This window comes from Anoplophora glabripennis, unplaced genomic scaffold (assembly GCF_000390285.2).
Source record: "Anoplophora glabripennis isolate ALB-LARVAE unplaced genomic scaffold, Agla_2.0 scaffold579, whole genome shotgun sequence".
In the NCBI taxonomy this organism is placed as follows: domain Eukaryota; kingdom Metazoa; phylum Arthropoda; class Insecta; order Coleoptera; family Cerambycidae; genus Anoplophora; species Anoplophora glabripennis.
Window position 1 is genome coordinate 200,151 of NW_019416775.1, and position 23,662 is coordinate 223,812.

Consider the following 23,662-nt stretch of genomic DNA (forward strand, 5'->3'; position numbering starts at 1 on the left):
ATAACGAATTTTTTTAACCTTTATTATTAATTTTATACAAAAATCTGATTTTTGGCACAAAACTCACGAACTGACAAAGCTGAATGTTCGTGCGCATTGTCATGGTGCAAGAACCATAACAATGAGTTGTCTCTTTACGGATTTTTTCACGTAACCGTTGTAAAATGCCTTAGTACACTGTAAAAAATCGTTGTGAGTGAAATCAATAAGGTTCGGAGTGAATCCCATAGAGTGAAATTATTAAGTACATTTTAACTCAATATTGGGCATTTTGATCATTTTACTCATTTGTGATTATATTTAAAATATAACTGAGTACTTTCACTCAAATATAGGTACTCCTTAAATAAATTCTTCACGTAAACTCGTATTTGATGCACTTGTACCTAAATAAGAGTAAATGTCCTCATTTTAAATGTATATTAATTTCGAGTAATTTGAATGGCACCACTTACATATTGCTTCTGTAATCTCGACCACAGATGATAGGGGCCCGTTAGATGCTCCAGACAAGCGTGATCGCCAGGAGAACAGGTCTCCCGTCCTGGCTGAGACCCATCAGCTGAGACCCGCCGCAGCCCCGCGAAATGAATTAATTTCAGCACTGTACATCCTAATTAATTATTTATGAGTGATTTAATTTTGCCATCAATATTTAGTTAATTCAAAACAAAGTCTGAGTAATGACTCAATAATTGTTAAATTTAAATCATATTAGAGAAAAAGTCAACTCTAAATTGGTTTTATATACTCAGAATAGAGTCAAAAGTCGCTCAATTGATAGTTAGCAGTTACTCGAATTTGAGTAAAACTCATTAATTTCTGATGCAATAGTTTCACTCAGTTGTACTCATACTAATAAATTGAAAATTTTACTCACAAAGAAATTAACAAATGCCTGGAGCAACAAATTCACGGTCAATCGAATAGGGCTTTGGCACACATATTGGTCATTAGATTGATCGTCTTTTCCATAAATTTCAACATCCATTGCATTTTGCAATAATAATGCGCAATTTTCGGAAACTGGTATTTCCGCGTTCAACCTTTGTTTTACAATTAACAAATTGGTGAAATATGCCTTTAGATACCTTAAATTATAGGTAATTTAATTGCCTACAACATAAAATTACAAATTTTTCGACAGCTCAGTAAAAAAAGTGAAAAAACACCTAAATTTGCCCGTTATTTGCAATTTGCCAACACTTTTTTCGAGTTACTTTTTTGATATTATCATTCTGCATACCCTTCCCCGTCGGAAAGTGCAATAAAATGTCTACTAATATTTTTTTCACGCTCAAACTGTGATTCGACTGGAGTAAACTTCTTCTGTAATTTCTCTCGGCGATTTGCACGCACCAGATCTTTGACTTTTTGAACGTGAGCAACATCAGTTGAAGTCAAAGGCCCTGCTGATCGAGGATCATCTTCAACTGACGAACACTTCTAAATCTAAAAAATCGTTCGTCTCTAACACGTTGCACTCAAATAACAATATCACGAAAACGAAATGAGACATCAACAATCCAAGACCATGTGGTTATGCACAACGCGCAACTCTACCAACCGCGTATCACTAAATACCTCCATTATCGCATAATTCAAGAAGGTCTGTTATGTTTTGAACAAACCTCTTGCAGCTCCTATCCTAGTGCAAGTTCAACATGTTGAGGTCTTGTTAAATCTCTTATCAATTTAAGAAAATTTCTGGAAATAGTATAAAGACATAAATTCGAAAAATAGACATTTATACCGCTTAATTACAGTCACCTTGTATGTTCACTAAAATTGAAAGAATGCTTTACATAAAAACATTTTAATCAAAATACTTCTACAGCTGTTTTAAATATCATATATCTTCACATCTGGCAAATGATATTCGTTCTTTGTTTATTAAAAGACATATATTTTATTTAATATGTAAAAATATAAAAGGTGGGTATATATACTGTATATACAATGTGTCCCAAAATGATTTTTTCCAATTGAAATTTAAAAAACTCGAACAGGTCAATTAGTAAATAGAAATTGCAATATTTTCTATTTTTTTGAGCCAAGTTTGACAGACCTATAACATTACCGATATTTTTTGTTAATAGGACGCTCTATATTTTACAGTATAAATAGATAGCCCTTCTAAAGGTTATACCTACTTTTTTGTCATACTTGTCAAACAATGGAGGAATTAAATGAAAACAATAATTTAGTAGGTACTACTTTTTATTTTATTACAGCAAATGTTCAAAATAGCCCCTATTAATCATTGCACAACGCCCAATTCGGTGTTCAAAGTTATCAAATACATTCTGAATAACATTTGGTGTTATGTTCCGAACTTCTTCTCTGATACGATTTTTCAAACCTTCGATAGTGTCTGGTCTGTTCACGTACACTTTGCTTTTTAGATAACCCCACAAAAAATGTAGTGGGGTTAAGTCAGGGGAGCGTGGTGGCCATTGAAGCGGCCCTCTTCTGCCTATCCATCGATTTGGGAAAAGGCCTTTTCTTACAATTTAAATACTCCAATGGCGCAGATACAGGGTACCTGTGGCATATTTTTCTAAATAAAATAGTACGCCACCTTGGGACCCAGCTTGAAAGCTAATATTCACTCTAAAACCCTACTGATTGGTTGTCAATGAGTGCACCTCTCGTTAGATATTCTGCAAGTTGTTATTACGTTGTGACACTCTCCATGAATAAATAATAAATTTAGAATATCAGCATTTGAATAAATATTTACTTTTCCATCCTTTAACAATAAATAATACTCAAACATTAACTGGATGTGTTAAATTGACAACAATAAACTGGTGACAGATTAGGTGCTTGTTTTGAAGTTCCACTAAAAATTTCACAGCCATCCTCGCAAGAAATTATGCAATACCCGTAGACTGCACGAAAAACAGTAAATACCTTAAATCCAGAAGAGATGGGTATAGGGAACCATTATACCATTCGAAAGAGAACAAAATTGTTAATCAGATTGCACGAAAATATACAGGATGTTCCATATAAAAAAATAAGTTAAGATGGTTTAAAATTGACTAAATTCGGCATTAAATTTGTATCACCCTGTATGAAATTAAGTCAGTTTGAAATTATGGCAGGGAAGCTTATAGTTTTAGGTATGTGCCTTATAAATTTTATCGCTCTAACTTTATTACTGTAAAATACACGTCTTTTTGAATCAGGCAGTGCATTCTTCATTAAAAAAAAATAAATATATTAAAAACGGTTAACTTTGAGAATAAGAAACCTTTATGAAAGTTCACCTAAAAATTAACGTATAATCCAAAATTGCAATAATATACAGCGTGTTACATTTAAAAGAACGAAGATAACGTCAACTTCCGCTATAACCGGAAGCGTTAGGTGAACGTCATTATTTTAGTTGAGAAGCGCATGCCCAAATTTTCAAAATTAAAATCGAAGTAATCGGAAATATGTGTAATGAGGGACACCCTGTATATGCAGTAGAAAAGCTTTACTATACATTAACAGTGTATAGGGTGTCCCGCATAAGGACCGACACAGGGCAGGTGCAGGTGTCCAAAATATTGTAATTTAACCAAACTGACCTATATACAAAGTTGCCCCCTGAGGAGTTATTAGCCCCCAAAGTGGGGCCCATAATTTCGAAAAAATTAATATCTCTGCAACACTTTACCGTAGAAGAACCAAATTTGGTACATGATTTAGGTTTATTACTGGTCTTCTTTGACTATGATTCAAAGTTAATTGAAGCACTACAAGGTGTTGGGGATGACTCACCCCTAAAATTGTACCGTACTTTTTTTTCATTGACCGAATTGAAAAATAGTAATAGTAATTCACAGCAGAATTTAATTTAAAAAAATTTTTTACGCTTGTTAAATATTAAAAGACTATGGTTTTCAAGAAAACCCGTATTAACTGAAACAAGATTTTAAGTGTTTATTAGAAAATAATCGAAAAATCAGTAGTATAGCAATGAATTTATCTTTCAAACTTGTCAGTTAGTAATAAAATTATTTTATTTGAACGATTGCCTCTGACTTTTGTTGAAAAAATATAAATTATTATTTTTATTATTTATTTGTGTTTTTTACTTAATACAATATTCGCTTATTTAAAATCTACCTAGGTACTTGTTTTCTTTTTGTAGAATTAGGAGAGAAGTGAAGTAAAATTTATTAGGCAAATTGTTAAATTTGAAAGATAAAGTGATTTTTTTATTATTTTCTAACGAGCACTGTTAAATTCTTGTTTCAGTTAATAAATACGGTTTTTATTGAAAACCATAGTTTTTTAAAATTTAACAATCGCAAAAAAATTTTTAAACTTAAATTCTGCTGTGAATTACTATTATTATTTTTCAATTCGGTCAATGAAAAAAAAATTCGGTACAATTTTAGGGGTGAGTCATCCCCAATGAACACCTTGTAGTGCTTCAATTAACTTTAAATCATAACCAAAGAAGACCAGTAATAAACCTAAATCATGTACCAAATTTGGTTCTTCTACGGTAAAGTGTTGCAGAGATATCAATTTTTTTCGCAATTTAAGGCACCACTTTGGAGGCTAATAACTCCTCAGGGGTGCAACACTGTATATAAGTAAGTTTGGTTAAATAACAATATTTTGGACACCCCTACATGCACCTGCCATGTGTCGGTTCGTATGCGGAACACCCTGTATAACACAACTTTTCAAAGTAACCACAAGCACACTCGTTAAATAAAATCCGGAAAAGTTTTATTAAAAAACATTTAGTTTCAATTGGACATAAATTAATTGTAAATGTTAAACAACAATTAAATCAATTATGTATACAGGGTGAGTCATTAATAATGGTACACAGCTTAATGGCAGATTATCAACGTCAAAATATAGCGATTGAGCCAAACATGTCTTAATCAATTGTTGCTCATTTTCGTTTTACAGGGTGTTATAGTTGAAAAAATATTTTCCATTTTTATCTATATTTTAAGTATGTATGGACCGATGGTTTTGAAAATTTGTAGTTTTACGTTTTTTGAGGAGGCAAATACGATATAGATAAAAAAGGAAAATATTTTTTCAATTTTAACACCCTGTAGAACGAAAAGGAGCAATAATTGATTAAGGCATATTTGGCTTAATCACTATATTTTGACGTTAACAATATGCCATTAAGCTGTGTACCATTATTAATGACTCACCCTGTATACAAGTATGGTACATGGGATCATTATTATAACGAAAAAACAAATAAGAATTAAACAGGAATGATAACAATTAGGAAAATTAACTTTTTAACAGTGATAGGTGGTTTTTTGGTGTAACAATTTTTAAATCAGCAAAAGCAAGCAAGACAACAAAAAAGGCACTAAAATCTGGATTTTTATATTGTTTTCTAGAAAATGGTGTTCCCTCAATTTTGTAACTCGTAACTGCGTCAGCTTTGTAATGTCTGTAAAAAGCTTTGTTTGGTGGTAAAACATAAATGCTTACGATTTTCACGAGTAGTTCTATTGTACAGCAGGCCAAGAATTTAAATCACAACACAACACATATCTAATTCTATAAAAATCAGACATTTGTTGTGTTCTGATAGTGGTTACTTCATTTTCTAACACTCCGTATTGTCTATAGGTAACTTTATAATAACCGGCATCACTTGTTGGTGAGATAAAACAGTTTGCAGTCTTCACAAGTAGGTTCATTGTACAATAGGTTAAGAATTTAAATCATGCCAAAAATGTCTGAATCTGAGTCAAACTCATTTTGCATCACCAATATTTGCTTTACAAAAGTCGTTGTTGGTTCTGCAGTTTATTGAAAATAGAGGAAATGTAACGTTAAAAACTCCCAGGGGTATATAAAACTAAATGTCCTGAAATACTCAAAACGATGGCAAATGAAACCGTTCTTAAAATGGTGTCAATTTTCTTCAGATGTCACACTCGTTTCGGATTAGTACTGAACGGCATTAAGCTATATAACTATACTCTTCGCTGGAATGAGGAGTTCTTTCTATGTACTCTTCGTCGATCAACGATTCGATACATTTCTTTATTAACTCTACACTCGGCGCGAACGATACCTTCGACTGGGCGTATACCTGCGAACAGAAAAAGGACTCAAATCAGGACATAGGGAAATTTCCTACATTTATTTTATCACACACAAATTTAATGAAAAATAGAATACGAAATTGATAAAGTTCCTTAAACAGTTGTTTTTAGTCCGGGCGAATTAGGTTTTTTTTTTTAAAATCTGGTCTAACTCAAATTTTATGGGCTTAAAATTAAGTAAAAAATACACAAAATAAAAGCCTATTGTGTATTTGTAGTGGTCGAGCGTCATAACAAAAGAAAAAAAAATAATTGCACATTTTTCAGTTTTTCGCTTATACCTCCTAAAATAAGCCTCCAATCGACATGAGCTATACTTATCGATTTTGTTCCTGAGGAAATTTGCTACAAGGATAGGCTTCTGCGAAAGCTAGCAAAATTTTTTTTACGTCGCAAAATTAGCGGTGAAAAAAAAATGTGCTAAATTTTCGGCATTAAATAAAAAGAACGAATTTGGCTGAAATTGGATGAAACTACAGGAAAAGATAACTGTTGGGTGCTCAACAAATACCCGCAATTCGGACCCCCAATTTCAAAATGGCGGCCAACTGCAAAATTATAAAGTCGAAAACGCGAGCGCGTATATCTTCTGCCCAAGTGAAGATATCGAAATTCGGTAAAAAAGGATAGAAAGGTAATTACATTGTCTCGCGTTTGCGTAAATTTCAGATTTTTAAGTTGTAAAATAAAAAAGTTATTAACAAAAAACAAAAAAAAAACTAGGATCCTTATATCGGCGGTTTTTTAATATACAGATTTCAAACCAATTACATCAAATAGTGCTTAAAAAAACATGAATTTAAAAAACAAAACGTCTCGATCCGACCAACAGGAGTCGAGATAATTCTTTTTCTGAAAAACGGTATTCTGGCTGTTCTATTTAATATTTTGTAATAAACTTTGGCTCGTTGTAAAGTAGAAGATTTCCTTTATACGCTGAATTTTTTTTTAATGGATTGGACCAAGAAATGACCAAGTAAACGTACATTAAAGACCTACTGATCACTTCCAAAGAAATAATTGCCTTTTGTTTTTAAATAATTAAAAAGACCTTCTTACTTTACCAAAATATCGAAAGCATAATGAAATTACAAAAGGAAACGTGAAAAGTCAATAAAAATGTCTTTTTTGGGTCAGGCGATGACTTTCGCATACTTTTGCTTACACCATTCGAAAGAGCGCAAAAAAATACGTTGATTTAAAAAAAGTATCCCGGTAGCTTCTTTCTAATTGCCACAATCCATTTGTTAAGAATTTTGAGAAGCCGAGCGCAGCATACACACTATGACGTCACAGCGCTCCCCTCTCCTGGCTACCGCTCAGTCGTGTGGGCCTCCGCGCGGATCACTCTGTCTTTAACGCATGCTTACTTGGTTATTTCTTGGTCGAACCCATAAAAAAAATTCAGAGTATAAAGGAAGTCTATTACTTTACAACGAGCCCAAGTTTATTACAAAATATTAATAGAACAGCCAGAATACCGTTTTTAGGAAAAAAATTATGTCGACTCCTATTGGTCGGATAGACGTTTTCTTTTAAATTCATGTTTTTAAAGCACTACTTGATGTAGTTGGTTTGAAATTTGTATATTAAAAAATCGCCGAAATAAGGACCCTAGTTACCGTTTTAAAAATCTGAAATTTAACGCGAAACAATGTAATTACCTTTCGATCCTTTTTACCGAATTTCGATATCTTGACTTGTTGTTGAGTACCCCAACAGTTATCTTTTCCTGTAGTTTCATCAATTTTCAGTCAAATTTGTTCTTTTTATTTAATGCTGAAAATTTTGCACATTTTTCTTTCACCGCTAATTTTGCAATTTAAAAAAAAAATGCGAGCTTTCGCAAGAGCCTATCCTTGTAGCAAATTTCCTCAAGAACAAAATCGAAAAGTATACCTCATGTCCATTAGATACTTATTTTCGAAGATAAACTGAAAAAAGAGCAATAATTTTTTTTCTTTTGTTATAAACAATATGACGCTCGACCTATACAAATACACAAATTTAGGCTTTTATTCCGTGTATTTTTCATGTAATATTAAGCCCATAAAATTCGAGTTAGGTTTGTTCTAATGCGCCCGAATTATTACACCAACTGTCACAAAAATATCGTTAGGTTAGATTTGTTTTAGACATTTGACGATTTATCAGTTACCACATGCAAAATGCCAAATTGCTGGGTCATGACTTGTACAAAAATAATGAGAATGGTTCAAAGATATTTGAGTATACATATAGCCTAAATGGCCGTCTGATATGTTTATAAAGCCAGCAACAAATAAATCGTTATGTAAAAACAAATGTAATAAGTTACAGCTCTCCCTTAAAGACTTTTCCAAGGAAGTGAATAGAGTAGAATGCTATGAAAAAATAAACAAAACCTCATTTTAAAAACACGGAGTGTAAAAATGATCTTTTTGAGAAAAAGAAAATTTATGTGTAAAATAAAAGTTCGAAAGGATCGATGGTTATCGCACAACCATATTTGAAATTTTAAAAAATTATTCCCCAAACCAAGAGAGAGATAAATGTAATCCTACCCACCTCCTGTATCAACAGGTCGTGCTTGAGCACCTTCCGCGACTTCATTATCCTCACTATGGCAGCCTGCAAGTATATCTTCCTGTCCTCCTTCACCGAGTTCATCATCTGCTCCGTCTCGAGGGGCACGGTCGCCGTGATCCTGAACCTGATGCGCTTGTTCGAGTAGTCCGTGTTAAGCCTCAGCGTCGTCTCCGGCGTCAATTCCTGGAGAAAACCAGAATTCACCTGTTTCCCACCTCAGAACAGTAATAAGCCGCCCCTTCCTCCGAACAAGTCGCGTAATTTTGATGGTGTTTCGATTTCATTAACAATCCGACAGGTTTTTGTACTTGTAACGTGGTTTACTGTGGAGTTGAAGATATCATAACATATACAAGGCGATTCAGTCATAATGTCATTAATTTTAACCACGTACTCGGAAGGCCTAATAGACGGAAAGTCGAAAAATATTTTTTTTCTCGATTTTTACCCCCTTAACTCCCGCTAATACGGCGCCCACACATTTTCTGACCAAGACGTTCGAACATTGAAGAGAAACAGCGTTACCACATAAATGAGAATAAAATATTCAGATCTACCACCGTTAAACGCATCTTCCTTATAGATTTCATGCAAATTTGGAGATCACGTCATACATATGGAGGGGAGATGAGTAGAAAGTATGCAGAATGCAGTACAACCCGCAGTTTATTTCGGATTGTTTCAAGTGTAGGTCGTAATGGTTAATTTTTTCGTAATGGCTTTTTTTAGCGGAATAATATTGAGAAAAATTAAATATATTGTCGAAACATCGGTAAATTTCGCGAAGGAAAAGAGTTTTTCTTTTAATTAACCTAAACCGACAATTTTAAAGAAAACTATTAAACTAGGTACGTATCTTGATTTAATACAAGGCGTTAAATAAAATAAAACCATTAACCGGACATTTCCTAATTTCTCGCAATTGTGAATACTAAAACTGCGTGATCTGTCATATATTATCTGAAAACGTCGATTTGCTGTATCGGAATTTATACAGGGTGTCTCAAATTTGATAGTATGGGCCTACTGTGAGGATGCAATTTAAATAAAATTTGGGACACATGGTGTTAAAGGGGATGAGATAAGCTCCATTTTCAATCGAAAGTGTTATCTTTGGGATTTGACAGAAACGACTAATTACGTCATCAATTATATTTTTTCCAGAAACATACCCAAATTTTTTTCCTGTTAAAAAGCTCTCTCTTTTCTAATAATCTTTTATTAGATACATTTTTCTGTATTACTTCTCGTTTAAAAGTTATAAGCAATATCTGCCTAAAGAGTCTCAAAAGACATACCACCTAGAAATCTCATTAGCGGTGGAAGGATCAAGTAGTCGTTGGAAAATAATTGAATGTTCGTTGTTTATAGTGCATAAATAACACAAAATACTTGCCATTAATCAATACGAACATCAAACATATAACTTTTGTGCTTACAAAATGTTTTCTCATTCAGAAAAAGTTGATATGTTGCTAATTTACGGCGAGTCACAAAAACATTCAAGAAGAGCTGTAGAGTTATATCGAAAAAGGTATCCAGAGCGCCTCATTCCTGATCATAGAACCTTTACAAGATTAGAGGCGACCTAATACAGCTAGACTGTTACAGTATTTCGAACAAAATCCACGAAATTGTATACGCCAGGCTAGCCGGGAATTGAATTTGGATAAATTAGCCGTTCAACGAATTTTAAAGATCAATGGGTATCAGACTATAAAATTTACAATTTGGAGTATTTGCGTCACATTGAAAACATATTTAATTTTATAGCTCAAATTGTAGTAAATGTTTTCTGTTGATCAGAACCTTTTTCGGCACGTTCCTTGGACTGACGAAAGTTGCTTTGCCAAACAGGCGCAACGAACACTACTGGTCCATAGAAAATCCCCACATTAATGGGCTTAATGCACCTATTCAGTGGCCCAGAACGTCACCAGATCTAACACCCCTCGACTTATGGGGGGTTTTAAAGAATAAGGTTTACAAAACACCTTCGCGAGATATTAATCATTTGAAAGAAAAAATCATAAACGCTTGTAATGAGTTAAACGGCGAAATGTTAATAAACGCAGTCCACAAAGAAGTCAGGCGAAGATTGAATATGTGTCTTGAAATGAGAGGAGGTCATATAGAGAATAGATTGTAATATGTATGCAGTATGAAAACATTTGTCTCATTTTTTAAGTTTAGTTGTTGTTATCATCACCTTTTGTTTTAACTGTATTAAAGAATTATCGAGTTTAATTCTTCTATTTATTCTTAATGACATTTATGCATTTTAAATAATGAACGTTCAATTATTTTCCGACTTCTTTACCCTTCTAATGTGATTTTTAGGTGGCATTTCTTTTGAGATTCCTTAGTTCGATATTGCTTATAACTTTTAAGCGGGAGTAATACAGAAAAAATTATTTAATAAATGTTTAGGTATTAGAAAAAAGAGAGCTATAATTGGTCGTTTCTGTCAAATCCTAAAGATAATGAATTGACGTTTGACAATTAACCTGACATTTCGAAGGGAGCTTTTATTAATAAACTCACAACTTTCAAGAAACCATTAAATTCGAAAGTGAAATACGTATTTTGAATTTACGCAGTTACGCTTTAACGAAAACAAAACTCTTGGCACACAATAATCTTCAAAACAACGACTTCTTGTTTACCGCAACGCTAGTCTCGAAAATCAAGTGAACTTTGACTTTATAAACTAAATGCATCAGCCTAAATAATTTTTTGTGCATAATAATCACTTGTATTGAATAATGAACAATTTTATTTCTGCTATTTTCTGTGATATGTATGTTTGGTCTCTTGGTACCTTTAAGTGTTTTTAACGATATCTTTGGTAAACTAGTGTATTCAATACAAATACGGCAGTTTAAATGAACGGTGAAGTGTGTAAGTATGTTAAAAAATATATTATCTGCGCAATGAAAGTGCACACGCGGCAAAAATTTTATACGGGGATAAAGGGATAAAATAAATATTCCAGCTGGATGTTGTACACCTCCTAAATTCCTAAAATAAATAAATAAAAAAACAATAAACAACCTCACTGTCGGCCAGGAGCAGCTTGGAGTCGATGAGATTGATGGCGTGTTCCTGGAACTGCTGCGAGTTGAGCTGGAGCGTCTCCCTGATCTCCTTGCTGGTCAGCGAGTCGCTGTTCTCGAACAGCAGCAGGATGGCCATCTGAAAGGCCTGCACCGTCACGACGTACGGTTTCTCCAGGTAACAAAACTTCAGCTCCGCCTGACTGAAGTGGTGGAGCCACATCAGCTTGCGCCCATTGAACCGGTTGTGGTAGAACTTCTCGAACTACGAAAAAACTGTATCAGCACATGTCCTGCCTCGCATAAAAAATATACCCACCATCTGGACGCTCTTCACCAGCTGCTGGGGTAGGGCGAACGGCGTGACCATCACCTGATCCAGCGGCCAAGCACTGGCCTGCAGGACGTATACGCTGAAGTTGATGCCGAGATCGACGTTGTCCTGCTTGAGGAAGACGCCGAACTTGTCGTTCAGGTCCGAGCTGACCGATACGTCCGTGAACATCTTGTGTAGTTTGCTCGCAAACACACAGCCGCCCGCCTGCCAAGGAAACCGGCCGAAAAATAGAAAGTGTTGAGAAAATTTCCAGGGAACAATACAAGTATTACATTTTCTAAAGGAACGACCTAGCCGCATAATAATAATCAACATTACCTTCCGCCGCACTGCTACTTGAATCTTATCAAGTAAAATATATCGGACACTTTGGGACTGACGGATCGTAGCTCACCTGTTTCAGTCTGTTGATCATCGCCTCTTCGGCATCCATGCTCTGCGTCTGCTGGTGGATAAGGCGTTTCGCCAGCATGCGCGAGTAGAACTTCTGGAAAACGTCCTTGTCGTCGATGTACTCGAAGATCGTGATGCTGTCCGCCAGCTTTTCGTCCACCTGAAAACGGCAGGCACGACTGCAAAGGGCTCGTTCATTGTAAAACAAGGGGGAGAAATTTCATAAAGAACGAGACAGAGTTGAAGTTGAGGTGTTGAAACCGAAACACGCTCAATATGCACAAAATTAATACGAAGTCTCTTCACTGGAATACCTCAAATGGTCAAACCTCAATGGCTGGAGGTCGATAGGCGGATGCTAAAGGTCAAATATTGTAAGCCAAAAGTTAATGATCGATGACCAAAGGTCAATGGCTAGGGTCAACGGCATTTGGTACTACGGTCACTGACCAACGGAGTCTAAGAACAATAACCCCATGATGGCAAAGGTCAATGACTAAGAGATCGTAGGTCAATGACCAAGGAGTTAAAGAACAAGTCAATAAACAAGGTTCAGTCAATGATCCGGGAGACAAAGATCAATTACCAGGGAGACAAAGATTGATGACCAGAGGAGCAAAGTTAATGACCGCGGAAAAAGATAATGGCTGGGTGCCAAAGGTCAATGAGCGGAGAGTCTACGGACAATGACCCCATGATGTCGAATGTCAACGGCTAAGAGATCGTAGGTCAATGACCAATGAGTTAAAGAACAATGAGGGGACAGTTGATAGCAAAGGGGACAAAGTCAATAACCAAGGTTCAGTCAATGACCAGGGAGACAAAGATCAATGACGAGGGGATAAGACTGATGACCAGAGAGACAAAGATTGATGAGCAGAGGAGCAAAGTTAATGACCGCGGAAAAAGCTAATGGCTGAATGTCAAAGGTCAACGAGCGGAGCGTCAAAGGACAATGACCAGAAGCCAAAGGTCAATAACTGGCTGAAAGTAATTGCTCGAGCATCCATCTCAAAGCGCAATGCCTTTTCATTTGATATTTCCCCATTGATCTATATTCTTTGACAAGACCTTTGGCTTATGGTCTTCGAAGGAATTTGTATGTACTCTGAAACTACTTTGAATGTTTTATTGTAATTCAGATTTTAATCCTTTCTGAAATTGTTTTAATGTTCTTTAAATTACCTGCTTTACAGGTGATGTGATGTTAATTTTCATTTCTAACGCCGACTCAAAAAATATTGATGTATGCTGAAACCGTTTAATGTACGGTAGAACAACATCAAATTATTATTAAATTAAGGCTGTTTAGTTTTGTTTTGTTGTGAAATAGTTTCTGGGCACTGTGAAGCTGTATTTTAAGCTGTTTCAAACTATTTCACAAATTTACTGTCAGTTTTCGAGATATTTCAACTAGTTTAGAGATTTTATGATTATTCCGAAGTTAAAAGTTATTGGTTATTCCGAACACCCTGTATATGGTAAAATGGTTACGGGGTAGAGTGGGTTAGTATGAGCGTTTTATGGAGGAATATGGGTGGATTCGAGGTAATATGGGTTGGTATTAGTTCAGTCTTTAGTATTCAACAAGATTCATTGAAATACAGGGAGGTCCAAAATCGCCCCCCACTAATCCTACCAGAAAACGTATTTTTTCTCAAATCAACCTTGGAATGACCTTAAACCTGATTTGATACAAATAAACGGACCTTGGATTTAAGCTCAGAAAGGGGAAAGGGGAGATTTTTTCTTGGTTTGACCTTTAAATGACCTTATGAAGATAAACTGACCTCGGATTCGAATTCAGCTATCCCAAAAACCTATATAACCTAACCTAACCTCGGATTCTAACCCAACGACCCCAAAATCCTGTATAACAGGTTGTTGGACTTGATTGTTCGGTTTTTTCTCCATTTGACCTTGATATGATCTTGAAACAACCTTAAAATGGCCTGATACAGACAAACCAACTTCGGATTCGGATTCAGCGACCCAAAAAACCTAAACTCCGAGATTAAATGCACTTTTTCTCAATCTGACCCCTAATTGACCTTGATCCTGACTACCTCCGATTCGCTGATCCCCTTGCTGGACGTCCTCAGCAGCGTATCGCAGTATTTGGCGAGCAGCTCGGGCATCCGACACGGCGACTTGCCCTGGTTGGGCCTGTGGTTGACGACAAAGCTGCACGCCTTATCCAACGCCTCCATGAATTTCTGGTCGGACTTGAACACCTCCTGGATGAGGCGCTTGTACTTCTTGAAGACCGTCAGCAGGTTGTGGATGTTCTCGCCCTGAAGGTCGCCGATGGCCTGAAATACAAAAAGACGTCACGTCGCCGATTTCTTGCCGATATTTAGAGAAGCCGCTGCTGTTCAAACTTTTAAATCGATTCGATGGTGTTTTCTAAGGGAAACAGCACGTCAACAACCTGTGTCCAAAAATCTATTCCATTGCTGTAAAAACAACAACAGCGCCATCTGTCAAAATTGTACTGCAACTGTCAAATTTAACTACAATAGCGCCATCACAATAAACATTGTATAGAAACTGTTAATTTCAACTACAACTGTTCATTTATGTCCAAACATTGTAACACAACTGGCAATTTCACCTGCAACAGCGACATCTGTGCTAAAAAATTTGTACCGTAACTGTCAAATTTAACTGCAACAGCGCCATCTGTAGGCAAAAAATTGTATCCAAGTCATTTGTAATTTTCTATATTATATTTAAAAACAATTAATTTAAAAAATGGCATAATCTATATTTCCACTTATAAAGTCATTAAGTAGGACAGTTAAGTTGTCGAAAATACCTCGTTTTTTGCCAAAATTTAGTTCAGTAAATGAAGACAAGTAAAAATTAGGAAAAATTCCGTAGAAACTAAACATTTTAGAAAAAAATGTTTTAGACAAAGACGTAGAACTTTTTATAACAAAAATTTTGAGACCAGCCTGATGTCAAAAATTGATAAACAAATGTATTAGTTATTGCAAAAAACGGCTAAAATCACATTTTTTTACAAAATTTTTAGAATATGTAGTTCTTGGCAAGTAGAATAAGTACATGTTTGTAAAATTAAAAAATATTTGACAGTTTTTGCAAAAATAGTTTTGTTAAAACAAAAAACTTTTTTCAAGTTTCAATAATCCATTTTTCTCGGCTCCTGTTGGTCGTAGAACAAATTTTTTTTTAAATTCGTGAAAAAATGTCAGATATCAAATACCAATAATGCAATTCCGACTAAATTTCGAAGAAAAAGATCTACATTTTTCGACCCAAAGAAAAAGTCAGTTTCGGTAGATTTTTCGCATATTTCTAATTATTTTGCAGTACGCGCACAATTTGCACACGCACGAAAGTATAATTTTTAGAAAAAATTTTAAGGCCAAGATGGGTCACGTAATGCACTACTATAGATTTCTAATACTTGTAACATGAGAAAAATGGTTCTTTTTTCGAAAAACTCAATTTTTGCAAAAACTATAAAATATTTTACAATTTTACAAACACGCACTTATTCTACTTGCCAAGGACTAAATATTCTGAAAGTTTAGTAAAAAAATCTTCTTTCGTTTTAAAGATATAGTCGAAAGCATTTGACTCAATAGATTTTAGCTGCCTATTGGCCAAACTATTTTTCTATGCAATTCATAATTGGTTTGATTCCTATATTAAAGACAGAGTGCAACTTATTAGAATTAAAATTGAAAATGGTCCTTTATTTTCTGAACCTAGAATAATAAAATCTGGAGTGCCACAAGGCTCTGTACTTGGGCCTTTACTTTTTAGTATATGTACTGCGGACTTTGTGCCGTCAGTAGTGCACACTACTTTGCACATGTATACAAATTTTGTACAGCAGAAATTGAAAACAAACTGCTGATCTTATTAATTCTGACTTGTATCGGATAAAGGAGTTATGCGATAAAAATGCTCTAATACTTAACCCAAATAAATGTAAAAATCTGGTTATCGGTACGTATCAAAAAACTAGACAGTTGGGGGATTTTGCTGTTTATATTGACAATTCGACGCTTTAGTACGAAACCATGATATCTCAAATTTCAGTTGGAAAACATGCTATCTCAAATTAAGCTCGGAAAACATGCTAACTCAGATCTTTAGGTAAAAACACGCTATTTCAGTGTGACTAGAAATTTAAGTTGGCACAATGAATGATTGAAGCCGTGCATTTATAATAAACTTATATAATATATTTTTATAAAAGTAAGGAATGTTTATGTTCGGGTACACTGTTTATTATATTTTTTTTATTCAACATTTTTCAATTTATTTTGTTAAGTTACTGTTATAAACGACAAAATTGTTAATTAAAAAAATAGAATAATATGCAGTATGCTGCAACACGTACATTACTCGACGTTTTTTGAAATAACAAATTATAAAAAAATAGTGTATACCCTAATATACAGGATGTTGCATCACGAGAGGGACATGACTTAATGTGAGATAGAGGATATCTAGGGTAACTAGGTAATTAAGTAATTATCAAGAAAAAACGACATGGCGCTGAGATTACTTTTTATGTTCTTTTCGATAATCGTATGGGAATACCAAAAAAATACATACGGGTCGATGTTTTCTAGTTACAAAAAAAATTAAAAATTTTGCAGTCCGGACCTGGAATACGTATTATTACAAAACCATTTTTATCATGTGTCCTTTACGTAATTTAGTTTTAGAAGCCGTAATTTCGTATATTCAATAGCTTATTTAAATAACCACCAGTGTAACAAAAAAAAGAAACGCGTCTTTAAGATCACTTTTTTATGCTCTTTCCGAATATCGTATCGGAATTTCAAAAAAATACATACAGAGTGTTGTTTTCTAGGCTTGCACAAAAAATTTACAATTTTTGCAGAATACGCTATTACGCTATTAAATTATTATTACGCTATTAAATTATTATTAGCTATTACGCTATTAAATTATTATTATATTTTTGCAGAGTACGCTATTACGCTATTAAATTTGATATCAAAAAATCGAATAATTTTTAGTAATAACAAACATTTTTATATATTAAGGTATACACTATTTTTTTTATAATTTATTATTTCAAAAAAGGTCGAGCAATGTACATGTTGCAGCATACTGCATATTATTCTATTTTTTAATTATCAATTTTGTCGTTTATAACAGTAACTTAACAAAATTAATTGAAAAATGTTGAATAAAAAAAAATAAAATAAACAGTGTTCCTGAACATAAACAAAATACAGAAGTGGATCTTATTTGTGGAAGGGCGAAATGGGCGGTGACTATTAGACGCCTTCATTATAGCCATCTTTCTCTATCGCACGGATTTATATGACTTTCTTTATCGCTCTCACGTAACGGCCGATGAACCATGGGGACTTTCCGACCCTGTATTATATACAAGTTTATTATAAATGCACGGTTTCAATCATTCAATGTGCCAACTTAAATTTCTAGTCACACTGAGATAGCATGTTTTCCAAGCTTAATTTGAGAGAGCATGTTTTCCAGCTGAAATTTGAGATAGCATGTTTTCCAACCGAAATCTGATAGCACGTTTTCGTACTAAAGCGTCGAATTGTCCTTTGGAAAACTGTAGTTCAGTAAAGAATCTGGGTCTTGTATTTGAAAATGACCTGAAAGTCTCATAACATGTTAGTGAATTATGTAAGAAGGCGTTCATTTCCTTTAAACAAATAGCGCCTTTAAAACGCTATTTGAGCTCTGACATTAAATTAATATTGGTTGAATCCTTAGTTTTGTCTCGTCTAAATTATTGTGATTATGTTTATAGTCCTTTACTTACAAATGCTGATAAATTTAAACTGCAAAAAATTCAAAATTGGTGCATGCGTTTTGTCACATATATACCCCTTCTTCACCATGTTACTCCCTTTATTAGACAGTTTGGTAAATTAAGACTCAGTGAAAGACGCTATGTTCATTTTTCTGTTTTTGTAAATAATATACTGTGTAATACAACTCCTGACTATCTTTATGAGAAGTTGGTTTTGGATGTACATGATCGTCAGCTTCGTAATATACATTTGCAATTAATGCGTCATCGAACTGAGTATTTCAGATGTTTATTTACCTATTTAGCAGCCATGGTATTGAATAATGTACTGGTGCCTCGGGACTTAACACTCCGTAATGTACCTCTGATTAAGAAACGCATTCGTGAGTTGGTCATGGAAAACGAAAACTCCACAAATGCTGCTGTTTTCTAGTTTTAGTTTTTTTAGTTTTTGACTTGTATTAATATAATATGCGTGTGTGTATGAGTGTGTGTTTGACTATACTACGTATTTATATGTGTAGTGCACAAGCATGTATGAGTATGTATGTATATTTATAAGTTATATTGTTTTTTTACACTGTTTTAATAACTCTTTATAATTATAATCATCAGTTTTCTGTGTTTTTTAGCCGTTTTTTGCAATAACTAATATAGACTAGGCGGTATCTGTTTTGCTTTGGGTGAATCGTATATCCACGGAGATTTTTGGCTTTTTGGCTTTCAAATAACAGTAGAAATGAAAATTTTTCTATGCGCATAAAAAAAACGTGAGCTTAACTTTTGGCAGCACAATATGTTAAAAAAATTCGAAAAATATCGTATTTTTCTTCCTATTTAATTAAATTATGTATCTTTTCAAGAGTTGATTTTAGGCGAAAATGGGAGAGGAAAAAAATGTTTGCAATTAAATTTTACAAAATGTGACTATTTACAAATCGAATGAATCAGGATTATTATTGTAAAAATGGAAAAAATCACCAAAAATGGGGTTAAAAAACATTACTTTTTAGGGAATTTTTTTTTGGGGCCTTTGATTGGGTACAGGACCCTCATACGTGGTTCAAGGGAAGTTCATGTTATGTAGAATCATCACACCAAATTTCATCAAAATCGGTTCGATAGATTCCAGATTTTGAAAAAAAAATTTCAAATTTTCAAAATTTTGCACAGCAAAAACCAAGGCCTTTAGATACTTAAATTTAATCAGATATAGAAGGGCTCTCAAACTTTCAAACGTTTTTTGAAAGATTCGAATTGGTCAATTAGGAGAGCTCTGGCTCTTGTTGAAACATTGCTCGAATTTTTGTACTTACAAACAATTAGAATAACTTTGTGAATATTCAATCAAATCAAATTTTTTAAAGCAGGTTTTAAAAGTTATTGGAAAGATGCTTCTTTAAAAGAAAAACAGATCGATTGGTCAATTAGTTACGTAGTCATAGCCGATCAAAGTTAACTGTCATTTACACTAAATGTACAGGGACATCCATTCGAAAAATACTTTTGGTATTCCGAGTACTTGCCAGGTCTAAGTTTGCAATACTTTTCTTCATTGGCAACCTACTTTAAAACGCGTGTAAAGTTATTTATGCAAGCGAGAAATTCAAGAAAATCGTAGGGGCGGTGGTGGTGGGGGAAGCAGAGAGCGCGGCCGCTTCGGCCTGCTCGAAATTGAATCGGCGAGTTCAAAACCGCGACGCGCCTAACAATTTTTAATATCTCAGCTTCTAGAGGTCCGATTTTGATGATTTTTTTTTAAATCGACGTCTCGCGATTTAAAAAACAATTAGCGTATTTCAAATGCCTATCGTTAATAATTATTATTGGTCTTTTAACGGTCCGATAATTATTTATCTTTAAACTTACTTTAATTATCAACATTATTTTTTTTATTGTATCAAAGATAAGTGCATAAACTTATGTACTGTTTATCAAAAACAAATTGATTTAAATATTCTAAAATTCTTTAAACAACAATTATTTTCAAAATATGTCGAAAATTAGTAATTAATTAATTAATCAATTAATTGATTATTAATTTAATCATCATTCCTTTTGTAATTAAACTATAATTTTAATATTATTTACTGTTTAGAATACAGGGTGTCTCATAATTAGCTGCCAACCCTGAACAGGCCGATTCTATGATCAAAACTAAGTAAAAAAGTTCATATGAACATGGGTCCGGAAATGCTGCCTAAGGGCACAGGGACCCATTGAAGACAAAGGAATGGAAATAAATTTTTTTGCAATATCTCTCAATCGCGTTGTGATAAATGAATGAAATTTGGTATACACAGCTAAATTTTGATGAGCAATTTGATGGACTAATCCATTTATTTCCACAAGGTCCATTGGGGTGGGTACGGGGGGGCCCTTGGTACTTTGCGTGTGTAACTTTTTCATCTTTGACTTTTTAACAAATTGGACAGCAAATTCCGTTTTCCCGAACTGTTTTACGTTAAAAAGGTACTCTTGTTTCAAATCGTTATCTTTAACGGTTTCTGAGAAAATCGCTCTTGAATTAATCCCACTTTGGTCAATTTCATAGTAATTTAAACAAAAAATAATAATAATAATTTTCCTTTCCTCTCTTTTCCATTTAAAGGATTAATTTTTATTTAATTTAATTTTTTATTATTATTTTTTTATTAAAACTAGATTAAATTGAAACAAAATATTTTTTTTTGTTTAAATTACTATGAAATTGACCAAAGTGGGATTAATTCAAGAGCGATTTTCTCAGAAACCGTTAAAGATAACGATTTGAAACAAGAGTACCTTTTTAACGTAAAACAGTTCGGGAAAACGGAATTTGCTGTCCAATTTGTTAAAAAGTCAAAGATGAAAAAGTTACACACGCAAAGTACCAAGGGCCCCCCCGTACCCACCCCAATGGACCTTGTGGAAATAAATGGATTAGTCCATCAAATTGCTCATCAAGATTTAGCTGTGTATAACAAATTTCATTCATTTATCACAACGCGATTGAGAGATATTGCAAAAAAAATGATTTCCATTCCTCCCTCTTCAATGGGTCCCTGTGCCTTTAGGAAGCATTTCCGGACCCATGTTCATATGACCTTTTTTATTCAGTTTTGATCATAGAATCGGCCTGTTTAGGGTTGGCAGCTAATTATGAGACACCCATAAGCAAATGAGAAATTCGCTCATTATATTACAAAAGTACAAAATTAGCTCTCCTAATGGACGGATCTGAATTTTTCAAAAAGAGTTTGAAAGCTTGAGAGCCCTTCTACATGTGATTAAATTTTTAAGTATCCAAGGGCCTTGGTTTTTGCTGTGCAAAATTTTGAAAATTTGCAATTTTTCAAAATCTGGATTGCAAAATTATTATGCAAAATCTATCGAACCGATATTGATGAAATTTGGTGTGATGATCCTACATAATATGAAGTTTTCTTGAACCAGATATGAACCCAATTTAAAGATCCAAAAAAATTCCCTAAAATGTATTGTTTTTTAACTCCATTTTTGGCAATTTTTTCGATCTTTACAATAATAATCATGATTCATTCGATATGTAACTAGTCATATTTTGTAAAATTTAATTACAAACATTATTTTCCTCTTACATTTTCGCCTAAAATCAACTCTTGAAAAGATACATAATTAAATTGGAAGAAAAATATGACATTTTTCGAATTATTTTAACATATTGTGCCGCTAAAAGTTAAGCCCACGTTTTTTCTATGCGCATAAAAAAATTTTCATTTCTAGTGATACTTGAAAGCCAAAAATCTCCGTGGATATACGATTCACCCAAGTATGGACTCTTTGAGAAACAGATACCGTCTGGACTAATATATTTGTTTATCAATTGACATCGGGTTGGGCTCAATATTTTTGTTTAAAAAGTTAAAAAGGATAAAACTGTTTTTTTCGACCTTGGACGCCATTTTGAAAATGAAGCCCTAACATTCAGCCGTGGTAAATTAGTTCACTCAATTCTACGGAATTTTTACGTGTTTTTGTTTACCGAACAGAAGAAATCAATGCGGACTTACCATAAAGCCCTGTGTCTTGATGTGCTCGAACATGTTGTCGACGAGCACGACCATGGCGTCCTGAACGTTCTGAATCAGAACGTACATGTTAGAGAGGTCCTCTTTCCTCTCGCCCTTCACCATGTTCGTGCATTCACTGTAAATGAACTGCAGGTGTTCCGCCACCATGTGCGTCTCGCACCTGTCAGATACCTGAGGGGGTTTAAACGGGATAAATCCATTTCATTGCGGGGTTAATTTCATACTTACCTTATGCAACGAGCTGGAGTGTAGAAATTTGCGTGCCCTAAACAGTTCCTCCTCGATTTTCGCCTTCACTCCCTTCATGTACAAACTGACGTCTTTCTCCTGCAAAAGCCGCGTCGCGTCCCGCTTGTAATTTTCCCCGCTGGCGTTGAGGAAGGGTTCCTCGAACAACTCTTGGTAGAGCTGCAGTTGGTCTGTTTCCCTGTAACCCTGGACCTACGACGAAATAACAAACACACACTTAAAAATCAAATTTATTTCGACAGAAGCCGGCACGTACCTCGACAAAACTGAGAATGGTACCCCGTACGGCATCGATGGGGATGCTGAGGGGTTGCTGCGCCCTGTCTTGTTCGATAGTCCCCAGGAGCAGTTTAACCAGCCTCTGGCCGAGCGGAGCTATCATCTCCGACTGCCACACCTCCAACGCCAGCTTGCCGATCACCATCTGCTCCTCTGCGTCACAACAAATCGTCAGACGTTTCTAAATTAAATTTATCCCGTAACCGTGATAGCACCTGCTTCAATTATACGCAAGAAATAGTTCGCTGACGTTTAATTTAAACCAAGAATTTGTGTATTTTAAACGGGAAAAATTAGACGACGACTCTAATTTTGTTAACAAAAAAACCTTCGATTGTTTTTGCGATTTCGCAAAAATATTGTAAGAAATTTAAATACTAAACAATTAAGGTAACAACTTATATAATATAAGAAGAGTAATTCACAATAAGAGTAATGCGTGTTAACATGTTAACAGTATATAAATGAATGAATGTCTCAGGAGTATTCTGTCCGCTTCCAAATCACAAATGTTTATATTGAAACAGCGCCTATTCATTACTTATAACCAGGGTTGGGCGGGTAGACAATGTCGACGTAGACAATGCAATTGTCTACGCGTAGACAATGATCTAGATGAAGACTTAATTTGGAAGAGTCGACAATGTAGACAATGTCGACAATGTCAACAATTAAGAAACTCTCAAAACTAGAAAAAGGTGTGGTAGGTATGTACCTCAAAAAAAGAATTTCGTAAGGCTGTAACTCGTGATTCTTGCAAAAAAAGAAAAATTGAAAATTTGGAATTTGGAAAAGTACCTACCTATCACAACCATCTATAAAAAAAA

At 34.4% G+C, this 23,662-nt stretch overlaps 1 protein-coding gene across 1 annotated transcript in view; it reads right to left on the reverse strand.

Annotated features, from left to right (window-relative positions):
* Window positions 1–5,731: 5,731 nt before the first annotated feature.
* The window catches only part of LOC108910652 (cullin-2), a 33,298-nt gene continuing 15,367 nt past the window's right edge, over window positions 5,732–23,662 (reverse strand). The window contains exons 3-11 of the mRNA XM_023455437.1: window positions 22,813–22,988; window positions 22,536–22,748; window positions 22,287–22,478; window positions 14,519–14,764; window positions 12,454–12,612; window positions 12,042–12,263; window positions 11,721–11,987; window positions 8,646–8,849; window positions 5,732–6,085 (exon numbers count right to left, since the gene is read on the reverse strand). Coding sequence (XP_023311205.1) covers window positions 5,954–6,085; window positions 8,646–8,849; window positions 11,721–11,987; window positions 12,042–12,263; window positions 12,454–12,612; window positions 14,519–14,764; window positions 22,287–22,478; window positions 22,536–22,748; window positions 22,813–22,988 — 1,811 coding nt within the window. The 3' untranslated portion in view covers window positions 5,732–5,953. The remainder of the gene's footprint in view (window positions 6,086–8,645; window positions 8,850–11,720; window positions 11,988–12,041; window positions 12,264–12,453; window positions 12,613–14,518; window positions 14,765–22,286; window positions 22,479–22,535; window positions 22,749–22,812; window positions 22,989–23,662) is intronic.